Consider the following 12528-nt stretch of genomic DNA (forward strand, 5'->3'; position numbering starts at 1 on the left):
ATCCAATTCATACGAAAGTTTCGTGTTTGATGTCTTCATAAAGTGATAGAAGATTTACTTTACTTTACGCGGATTTACTTTATTCGACGCAAAATTAATTTTATGCAGTTATATTTATTTTTTCAGGAAGAAATTTGCACCTGTCACTTTTTGTTACGTAGAAGGATCATTTTCTATGTACATTTTAACAGATAAACACATGAACTTGACTGCTAAAAATAATTGAATCGCACTTTTTAGAAAGGAACTAAGTCAAAATATGCTACTTTTCTGAAGAGCAAAAGAAACTTATTTTATGAATAAATACCAGTTTACCAGCGCCATATATAAATATCAACTTGATGTTAAAGATACAGGGAGAAGTTTGACTAAGTGTTTTTCTCCGCCAATTAGTGTGCATTGAAAGTATTAATCATTTCATCAGTTAAAATAAAAATCGCAAATTTTGACTTGGTTCCTTTCTAAAAAGTGCGATTCAGTTAGTCCTAGGATCCTGTCAGCATGGAGAACTCCTGAGAAATTCACGCCATCATAACATCCGAAAACTAATAGCACAAGCCCTTAGAAACAAATCCTTCGAGGTCCATGAAGAGGTGCACTGCGTTGCGTCTGAAGGCTGCGGAATTAGAAGAGCGGACATCGTGGCTCTAGACAAGACTAATAGTAAAGGCTTTATACTGGACCCAACTGTTAGATTTGAGATGAGCCAGACCCAACCATCCGAGGTCAACAAAGAAAAACAACAAATTTATGAGCCTACTATTCCGTATTTTCGAGAAAAATATCAGATGGAAGGCACCTGGGAAGTACACGGTTTAATGATCGGAGCGAGGGGCACCATCCCACGATCAACTGTAAACACTATCAAAACATTTGGAATCCATGACATCATTCCAAAAATAATTACTTCAACCATTAAAGGGTCTGTGGCAATTCTGAAAAATCATTTATACGGAATATCATAATACCCCCCCCCCCTTTTCTATTCGTTAGTGTGTGATTGTTACAAATATATGTACAAATTTATTATTTCTTAAACTTAAGCTCCTAGTTCACATTTAAATTTGGCTCATCTATCTTACTGTAATCATTACTATTCTTATATGTGTGTTATTCTGTGTTTTTGGCAACCCAGGATGCCTGGGCAGACTATTTCTTGAAATAAATTATATATGGCCAAGTACACCAATCTCGGTCAGAAAACATAGTGATCAGAGGTCACGGGAACACGGTAAAAAGAAAACCATGGTCAAAATACGATTGCGGTGGACCAACAATGATCCTCGGTCACAGAAACCCGTTCTTCTGACCGCCCTCTTCACTCGGGTTAACTCAGAGATTGCATGCTATTTTTACAAAGGAAAGCATCCAAAGAAGAGCAAAGATAAAAACAGATCATATCCATTTGTTGCACACTTAGATTTTATTATACTACTCTGCTTGATTCACTTGTTTATAATGCCACAGAAAGATAAAATGAATATGAAGAACAAAAATAGAACTCCGAATTTTTCAGATCATGAAGGGATTCTATTAGAGCTGATTGGCTTTTACGCAAAGACAGGAAACTGAATTGTGATGTGAGTACAGCCTACCGTTCCCACAACACCCAGAAATTCATGTTTGAGGGAATCCATTCATTATAGATCGTTGTTTTGCCCTTGAAGGAAATGAAATATAGCGTGGGCAGAAAGATGCAACAATGTTGGATACATTATTATTAATAATACTATGTAGTGCCGTGGTAGATGAATATTACAAATATTATTAATCACAATGTTAGGCATTAAATGTCCCTACAGTGTACGATCATGGGTGAGACAGGATTTTTTCGATTAGTAGGAAATTCCAGTCTTTCATTCATTTCATTCACTAACCACTACACGGTTTCTTTGGATAGACGAAATCTTTCCTCGCATTTCCTATCCCCGTATTCTTTAAAAGAATTTCTCTCTTTCCACAATAACGCCAATTTAGTGTTGGTTCCTGTTTGAATAATCCAGGTACATCATTCGTCTTCAATTCCATCAAGAACATCGAATCGCGTCGCCATTTTGTTGGAACTTGATCCTGATAAATTCCACAGGATCACTCCATCACGGGCAGTTAAGTTTTACCTCGGTAAACTGCCACATTTAATTTTGATCGTGATTGACCTGCCAGATATTGTGGTTGAACAGGTTAAAATGTGAACTTAACTGCTGTAAAGTTTTGGTGAAGAATGGTACACTCGGCCATTAGTAGTATAGTCACCTCTGATTGAGGTTCTGGCTGATATGTACACTTAGCGGCAAAAAGAATGGGCTGGCCGAAAATTTCTAAGTTCCAGAGACATACATTGCGCATGCTCATCTCGTCAATGCCGTAGTTCACTAGGTAACACATAATTAAACCATTTAAATTTGCTGTATTTTGTTTAAGAGGCTAAAATATGTAATAAAATCGAATGGGTGGTTGATTCTAGATACATCAGGGCCCTTGAAGAGTGAAATAATAATAAAATTGATAAATACAAAATCGACCGGAGCGAATATGAACAGGAAAACCATGTATTATGCCGAACTGATACAAACACTTGCAGTAGTGTAAGTTGTTACGGCATTGGTATATTGAACAAGTTAGTAGTAGTAGCTCAAGGTTCGAATCTCCCCCAATCTTCTTTTTTTTTTATTACAAATTTGCCATCATATGTGTCTCGCAAAGCTATAATTATGTGGCGATATATCTTAGAATATGCCCAAACTCTAATAAATAATAAACCTCCCTCTCTCTTTCAAGCAATACTGCTATCTGTTAATATAACGTTCTGTCTCGTCATTACGCTTGAAGATGGCACAGAAACAATAACTCATTGCCCTGGTTCATATAGGTTATTCTGCATATGCTACTCTCCGACAGGACTTCGATTGGAGAAATGTCATTTTCTCCGACCAGGTAATTGTCTCCAGTAACATTCTGTGTATGCTACTCTTCGACAGGACTTTGATTGGAGAAATGTCATTTTCTCCGACGAGGTAATTGTCTCCAATAGCAATGATAGTACTGCCCTAGTTTATTGTATGAATGACCACCGATACGCTTCGCGTGAGGGTCGCGTGTTGGGGGTGGATGTCATACGATGGGGCAGGACTTCTGGAATGCATCCACGGTCTGTTTACGGCAGAAGTTTACGAACACATTTTGGCAAATGTAATGATCCCTTCTGCCCGAAAACGATATCCAGAAGGAACACTTTGCTTCCAGTAGGATAATCATCCGATAGACTACACACCGCCAACCGGATTCAAAGATGGTTTACGAGGAGGCGTGATGTCGACCCAGTCGACTGGCCTCCAAATTCACCAGATATGAATCCCTTTCAAAATTTGTGGGCTGCAGTCAAAAGGATCCTACGCTCTAATTGGGAAGAACAACCACCCATTCGGACACCTGAGGAATTGTGGGACAGAGTTCTAGATGCAAGGGAGAAGATGGCCAAGAATTTAGACCTGTTCCATAATCTTGTGGACTCCGTGCCACGCAGAATGAGGGCAGATGTTGATGCAGGTGGTTTGTGGACGAGATGCTAGTCCCCACCACAGCCTTGTTTTGTTAATATATTAACAAATTGTTTGTTTTTGTTAATTTAATTATTTATTTGTGTTTGATATCCGTCTGTTTTTTAGGATGTGAAATAAGTATTTTTGTTTATACAGACCAGGTCTCACCTATTAATAGCCCACAGGTGATGGGCAATAATATTTTTACAAGGCAGGCATAATGAAGTTTGTTAACAAATGCCATTTCACATTTAAACTAATAAATTAAGTAAAAGTTAAAACAAAAAAAAATAATTGTACCGTACGAGGAGGCGAACTCACAACCTCTGGCACGGATGTCAGACTTCTTACCACTGGGCCACACACTGCTCGTAAAGTTTATTACATTATAGATGGGTGACTTTCAATGAAGAGACACCACAGCAATGCCTTGCACTGGGTTACGTTTACACAAGTGAACCGCGCGATAGAACTTAGCATTTCTATCAACCAAGAGTCGGCCCATTCTTTTTGCCGCTAAGTGTACATCTATTATCAAGCAGTACATCTCACTTGATATGTGTCAGAGGAAGAACAATTGTTTGTATACATCTGAAGTCTGATTAGTGTAGTATGTTACTAGTCAGCAGTGTATGCAATGAAAGGGGAAAGGAACTGGCCATCGTATACCCTATTATATCCTGCCTTAGTTGCCTCATGAGTAATGCCTTATTGATGTCACTTATGAGGTTCAAACCTGTCTTCGGACAGTTGACTAAACAACAACAGTGGTATAATAGAAGAGGCAAGACCTGTTCTGTGACCTTATGACGCATTGTGGCTATATCACCAGTGGGTATGCAGGGGGAAAATAAGTTTTTAGTCTGAGATGAACTTTCAAGTCAGTAGATTCGTCTAATATTAACCAAACTGAAACATACTTTTTTTCTGATCTCCTCTCTTTCCCCTCTCCAATAGCTTACATGCCAGGTCTCGTCTTTGTGCCATTCGAAAATAAAATGTAAGTTTCAATTTTTACAGTGCATATATTTAATGTTTTTTCTTCACTGTGCATATTTGGTCATTTGATAGAGCATGATTGCACTATGTTTTAAGATTTGATAGTGCATGAAAATCCTGTCTCTAGTGACGAAGTTCCAATCTGTCTTTGTATAGTTTACTAAACAACAAAATCCGTTTTTTCTCCTCGAATCAATCTCTGAACTGTTGACTGATTAGGTGCATTTCGTCGACCGAAAATTTCACAAAGTCTTCGAACTGTCTTTGCATAACAATATCCGTACCTATAATGTGATTTCACAAGAACAACGCATTGTCCCTTCTTGGTAGCACTTCATAACTTTTGCCAAAGAAACTCCGTTATGCTTCCTTCCTTATGTTTTCGCAATAACAACACTTCATGACAACAAATCGCAACAAAGATAGATGACAAATGTTCCACTATTAACTGCAGTAAATGCACATTGTACCAAAATAATTATAAGTTATGTGCAGGCCCTAATTTTACAATAATCAATCATTTCTATTAAGAATTAAATCTTGATTTTTTTTATGGGAAACCCATTATATAATTTTAAATTTAATTCTATATTTATTCACACTAATCGTGCTTTTACAACCGTGGTAGATAGACTCGCAGCTATACTGTAAATCAGGGCCATAGTTGTGGGGTTCAAATTCCGCCTAAAGCATGGATATTGGTTCATTGTCAGTGTGATGTCTTGTGTTGTCTTAGGTGGAGATTTGGCATCATGCTGATTCTACATACTTTAGTCCCACCTTCTATCTGTCTAATGGCATCTCAAAAAAAAGTCTAAGTTGGGTTTTGTTTTGAATAAACCCTGCTAGGAAAATGTAAAACGATTGAAAGAGTAACCAATAACCATGCATTAATAACTTCACCTCCTATCTCATATTCAACTTCATCAAGAACATGCCTGACTTCTACGACCAATATTCGCCACTGACAGTTATGTACACATAAACGTTTCAATATTGTGAAAGTGTGTTGCAAATACTCATTGCTATTAGGGCAATGAACCAACATCCATGCTTTAGATGGAATTCGGACCCCACAACTATGGCCCTGATTTACAGTATAGCTGCGAGTCTGTCTGCCATGGTTGTAAAAGCACGATTAGAGTGAATAAATATCGAATTAAATTTAAAATTATATAATGGGTTTCCCATAAAAAAACCAAGATTTAATTTTTAATAAAAATAATTAATTATTGTAAAGTGGTGTTGTAAAGATATCAGATATAACATAAGAAAGTCCTACTTAAATACGAACATATTGGGAGTAGAATTTTCTTTGTATACTTTCTGATATTAAAAATATTATAGTCATGATATTAACTACAAGAATACTCTTCACACAAATAAGACCACAAATCAATATTTTATTATATTAAACTACTTAAGTAAATTATATTCAAAATGCAGCACTATTTTTAAATATATTACCGTATATGGATATTTGAATTGGTCTGATTACAATCTGGAAGTAAACTGTATCAATATTATGATGCATTGTTTCTGCTCTTGCAGTCATTTTCTCAATTACTAACTTGCATGTTGGAAGGAGAGACACAAGTTAGCACGGTGTGGTTGCAGTGCATATTTATTTTCTGCTTGGTGTGGGGTTTTGGAGGCACTATGACAGGTATGAAATATAAATTTCATAATTCATTTATTACTCATATAACAAATTATCTAATGTTTATTAAATGAAATTATAGAAATCCTTAATTTATTGACTTTTCTCCTATTTATAGGTGAAAGTAGGAAGTATTTTGACACTTTTTATCGAACATTGCTTAATGGACAGAATGCAGATTACCCAAAACCGAAGGTGTTCAAACTGTCAAAAAATCAACTTTTCCCAGATCGTGACCTAGTATTTGAATGGATTTATGATAAGAAGAACAATGGTACTTGGATTTCTTGGACAGATACAATTGATAAAGCCCAAACTCAATTATCTCCAACTGCCAAAGTAAGTTATATAAATCAAGTCAGCCTTATTTACTATAAATAGTACACATTACAACAGTGGTTCGTCATATTTGCCCGTGTAATCAATTCAAGTTGCATAGAAAGTTGAATATAAGAGACAGAGAGTCTTTTAATCTGAACGAATATTGTGCAAATACAATTATGTATGCATCTTGATTACACACCTTTAACACTTATTTATCACTGTCACTAATGAGTTTTACTTTCTTAAATAAACAACTTTACTGTGTTAAATTGAAATTAATGTGGTATTTTACATTGATTAATAACTAGTTTCGGCTTATATCAGCCATCTTCAGATTTCTTGTTCCCGGTTTTCTTCTTGCTTTTGTCTTGGTGTGAGTGTCTTTATAATCGGTAGTGTTGTATCAAAAAGGGTGTGTGTTGAGGATGTGCTGTGCTTGTATTTTTGTATGTCTATAAATTTCGTATTGTTTTAGTGTGTTTAGTGTCTGACTTTACGGTTGATTGTGTAGAATTTCTATGTCTGTTTCTGTATTGCTATGGTTGTGGTTGGTAAATTGTGTTCTGCTTTGGTGGAAGTGTTGTGTGATTTAGTTATGGCTATGATATGTTTCTTGTATATATTATTTACAAAATTTCTGTGTCTAGTGACATAAAAATGTCATATTTTGCATATTGATAAATTAAATTTTGTTTTTTCTGATATGCAATGTGTACCACCACCACCACTACTTCTACTGCCGCCGCTGCTGCCACCACAACCACCACCCCTGCCACTGCCGCCATCACCACCACCACTACCATCACCACCATTATTCTGTTTATATGTTGTTTCCATTGACATCTATAGTTTTAGATGTTGTACTTGGAGATAGATTAAGCTTGTAGTTGTAACTACTATGCCCACGACTCCACCCACATTTTAAATCTTAGGCTACTCCCAGATGGATTAGTGCAGCAGCGACACAGGGGAAGCGCAACATTTGTTTGAATTATTTTGTACAGGATGGAACTCCCTTACGGTTCTACATGTCTTCAGCGAAACATATGGTCTTTCTTATTTTGTTCCTCCTAGAATTTGTATATTCTCAGTATTTCTGGAGCCTTCCCAGAGGAACATGTCGTCTTCTAGAAATGGAAATTATATTTTGTTGAATGTAGAAATACGAAAAGATACTGGTATTTCCATACATTGAAAGGAATGTCAACTGTATACGGTACGTTATTTGTATTAGCATAAAACATGACACATGATGAAAAGTCCCAGTCAATGTACAGAATGACAAAAAGGACATTTTAAGAACGTGTTCAACTTATCAGTCCAGCTAATAATAGGCATAATACAAGCATAAGGGAATGTGTCAGGGCTGAAGAAAGGCTGCAAACAAATAATATTGAGAAAAGTCTATGATATACAATACAAAGATTTATTTTCAGTCAATGACTTTACTTTATATATGTGTAAGGTACAAATCCTTATATTACTTAATTTAATGCTGTATTAACGTTTTCGTCGGTCATGCCGACATCATCAGATACAACTTTTTATGCTGCAATATCATCCCTAAATAAGTACATGTGCCTCTATGATCAAAAATCCAATATACATGATAAATATAAGACATATTAAAATCAACATGGTTGGGGACATCAATATTTCATTTCTCGTATAAATGTACCCTTATTGTCAATTAGTTAAAAACACAAACGTGTGAATACAATACATATACGAGGCGCATCCAGAAAGTAAGTTTCCCGATTTTTTCTCCTTGAAAGTAAATGTAATTAGCCGTGTCAATTGCGCATGCGTAACAGATCTATGATGTATCAATCATATGCCAGCCGGACAGGTCCCGCCTGGTGCCAGTAGCATGGCAGCAGTGGTCCGAAATGGAAGCTCTTATTCCTTCTCCCGCCGCTTGCGAGGTTCAGTCGGTGATAAAGTTCTTTAATGCACAAAGCATTGCGCCAATTGAAATTCATCAGCAGCTCTGTCAGGTCTATGGGCCGAACATCATGAGTAAGCAGATGGTGCGTCGCTGGTGTAGGCAGTTTTCCGAAGGTCGTCAAAGTGTCCATGATGAAGAGCGCAGTGGGCGACCGTCCCTCATCAATGATGATCGTGTTGAGCTGGTGCGGCAGTGTATCATGGAGAACCGTCGCTTCACAATTACGGAGCTGAGCAGCCATTTTCCGCAGATATCGCGATCCTTGTTGCATGAGATTGTCACTAAGCACCTGTTGTTCAAAAAAGTGTGTGCCAGGTGGGTGCCGAAAAACCTGACACGTGAACACAAAATGCAACGTTTAGGAGCAGCACTGACATTTCTGCAACGGTATCACGATGACGGCGACGAGTTCCTCGACAGGATCGTCACGGGCGATGAGACTTGGATTTCGCACTTCACCCCGGAAACCAAGCAGCAGTCAATGCATTGGCGGCATAGTGGATCTCCGGTCAGGACGAAATTCAAACAGACGCTGTCGGTACAGAAAGTGATGTGCACGGTGTTCTGGGACAGGAAAGGCATTCTGCTCATTGACTTCCTTCCAAGAGGTGAAACAGTGAACGCTGACCATTACTGTGAACCACTGCGAAAATTGCAACGTACCATTCAAAACAAGAGGCGTGGAATGCTTACTGCAGGTGTTGTGCTCCTCCATGACAATGCTCGTCCACATACGGCTCGGCGCACAGCAGCTGTTTTGACGGAATTTGGCTGGGAGTTGTTTGATCATACACCCTACAGTCCTGATCTTGCTTCCAGCGATTTTCACGTTTTCTTGCACCTCAAGAAATTCCTGTCCTCCGGTGAGCGTTTTGGCAACGACGAAGAGCTGAAGACGTCTGTCACACGCTGGTTCCATTCACAGGCGGCAGAGTTCTACGACAGAGGGATACAAAAGTTGATCCCACGATACGACAAGTGTCTCAATTCTAATTTTGGCTATGTTGAAAAATAGCTGAAACATTGCTGTACCTGTTGCCAATAAATGTTTTTCTGAAAGTGTGTGTTCTTTTTTTTTAAAAAATAGGGAAACTTACTTTCTGGATGCGCCTCGTATATAAAATTGCAGGATACACTATATAAAAAAATAAAAAATGAAGCTGAAATATTCATATAAGGGTCATTCCATAGTGACACACATAACAGTTTTTAAGTACCTAACTATGATCTTCACAGGATATTTAATTAAATACTTAGTAATTCATGAAAAAGACATTACTGTCTTTTAACATAAGTATTCCTAAATATAAACAAAAATTCTTAATGAAAAGGAATAATTAATAATGCAAAAAATATTAAATATTGTATGGTGTGACACACGAAGGTTTTCTTGCCACTAGATTTATTACCAAAATGGAAAATGTGCATATTATTGTGCCAAATGACATAAATGCATTCAGTTGTTTTTCAAACAATTAAGACACTTGTGTAGTACATGTAACTGCTAAATCACGAACTTTAAAAAAAATTAACAGTGCCATTAAGAAACAAAATATTGCAAATGTGTTGTGACACACGAACATTTCTGTCATGTTGGTTACTAATTGTTTTAAATGCACTATAAATACATCACTTCTTGTGGAAGACTTATACACTATGCCTACAGTTCTTATTATACAAAACAACACTAGATTACACTAAAATACACTTTTAAATTTAAAATATCCACGGTTGTTTACAACCATATGTGGTGATATTTCCTGTGTCATGTCATGTGATGAATATACTAATATGTCAACCATTTGTAGTAATTCCCTTCCTTGGACATCACAGACACTTTAAATTCTTCGCCACCACAAGATTTTGTAACTTCACGTGTAGTCTATATTTGACGTCTTTTTTTTACTTGGACATTTAACGACACTGTAAGTTATTTAGTGTCAATGGGATTGGTGATAGCAAAATGGTATTTGGCGAGATGAGGCCGAGAATTCGCCATAGATTACCTGACATTCGCCTTATGGTCGGAGAAAACCTCGGAAAAAACCCAAACAAGTGATCAGCCCAACTTAAATTCTTGAAAATACTATCAAAAAATGTTCAAAATGTACTAATATTTATATCAATAGAAAAGCTAATATAGATTTAAAAAGGCCTAACTTTTAGATTTGCTAAATGATACCTAGGGTAAATTAATTAATGTTATTAAATAAAACGATTTTAAATTAATATCAGAAATTTAGTACCATTTACCTAATGTGCAAATAATTACACCAATTTATTTATACACAGGCTTAGTATGGTGGCTACCTATTTACGATATAAATGTACTGCATAAGCTTGTTTTTAATATGAAATAAATTAACATAAACCGATTTTTTAACTTTTTAATTCAAGGAATTAAAAAAATAATAAATATTTTATACGAACTTTAGGCATAAATTGTCTTATGCTAATTTTAGGCCTACACACTATATTTTTACAACAGTTGTTGTTTAGTCCGTCCAAAGACAGGTGTGAACCTCACAAGTAATACCAAGAAGGCATCACTTATGAGGCAACTAGGCCAGGAGATAATGGGATAGCGTGGCCAGTTCCTTTCCCCCTTACAACAGTTATGGAACACATATTTTCAAGAGTGTTTAACTTACAGTTTATGTACTTTAAAAAAAAAAACGCACAGGTGCGTGTGCACGCACACACAATTATCTAAATCAACAATAAGTATTTGAAATTCCACTACTAATTATGTTTAGACGTAAAGACTTCCAATAACAACAAAACTTGTAACTGGATTTTAGGATAAACTTTAGTGACACACGAACATAACATTTTTGTTCGTGTGTCACAGTCATTGTGTTACGTGTGTCACGTGTTTTTCTTGAAGAATACGTACATAAATCAAAATGTTGTCCATATAAGAAGTTGATTGTTATGTGATGTTTCTCACTTTTATATTTATGAAACATGAAAAAATTAAATGGTTTTGAAGAAATATAAACAAATGTCCATTTGAGCGTGACACACAAACTCTCAACCTTTCCTTGTAATAATTGCAATCAAGCACGAAATAATCATTGTATTACGGTTTCTATGCATTGTAATTATTAAAAAAGTCCGCACTTCATTATTAATTGCATTTAACATACAGAATTAATGATTTATTTGCCTTAAATGTGCATTCAAACATGTGATTTCTAGTAGATAATTTCGCGCTCTTAAACCACAGACTTCTTGGTGCTTTTTCTCCCACATACGTGTTGTTAGATAATGAGTGTTATCAGATTAAAAAAATTCGAATCATAACGAAAAAAATGACATATAACAAGCAGAGATTCATGAGATTTTTAGTTTTCGTGAAAATGTCGCATTTTCGTGGAATGACCCATAAAGTACTATGTGAAGAGATGCTTACAATGTTTAATCTATATTTATCTCATTTTCTTGTGTCCATAGTCTTATTATCCAGTTATTATACGTCTTTTCTGTGTCTGAAAGATGTATATACACCATAATGTATGTGTTGAGATTGTACCTTGGAACCTTAATTCATCAAGGTTGTTGTAGATGACATTTATAATCGATGATATGTTTCTGTATTAGGTTGTCTTTTGTTAAATGTTAAATGACAGCATGAACTTGAGCGTGCACTATGAGCGACGATAATCTTCAATATGGTTAATTTGAGGAAGGTGTCCACATTCTGTAGTTGGTGTGGAGTGTTATTACGAAGTGAATATCAGCATTTTAATTTAGATGGATATGAGTTTGTGTGTTCGTTCGATGTTGGTTGTTCAGAGGCTATTTGTCTTCAAATAGCCTCTGTTTCCCCAATGAATGTCATTTTCAAGTAGTTGGCGAGTTCTGCACGCTGCTTGGTAATTCGGGAAAGCAATCTCATCTACTGACTTTAGTACATTGAATGATGTCAGTCCTCGGATGGTATGGAGCAAGGTCGAAGGTAATAGCATTCACTGTTATTGGGATGCACTGTATAAATTCTGCAAATTGCTTTGTCGCTGTAAATTCCCAGAAACTCATCCACGGAGATGTCACGT

At 36.3% G+C, this 12528-nt stretch overlaps 1 protein-coding gene across 1 annotated transcript in view; it reads left to right on the forward strand.

Moving 5' to 3' along the window:
- Dnah3 (dynein heavy chain 3, axonemal) overlaps positions 1–12528 on the forward strand; it is a 367976-nt gene that overhangs the window by 158357 nt on the left and 197091 nt on the right. The window contains exons 33-34 of the mRNA XM_069827040.1: positions 6090–6204; positions 6317–6537. Coding sequence (XP_069683141.1) covers positions 6090–6204; positions 6317–6537 — 336 coding nt within the window. The remainder of the gene's footprint in view (positions 1–6089; positions 6205–6316; positions 6538–12528) is intronic.

This window comes from Periplaneta americana, chromosome 1, assembly GCF_040183065.1.
Source record: "Periplaneta americana isolate PAMFEO1 chromosome 1, P.americana_PAMFEO1_priV1, whole genome shotgun sequence".
In the NCBI taxonomy this organism is placed as follows: domain Eukaryota; kingdom Metazoa; phylum Arthropoda; class Insecta; order Blattodea; family Blattidae; genus Periplaneta; species Periplaneta americana.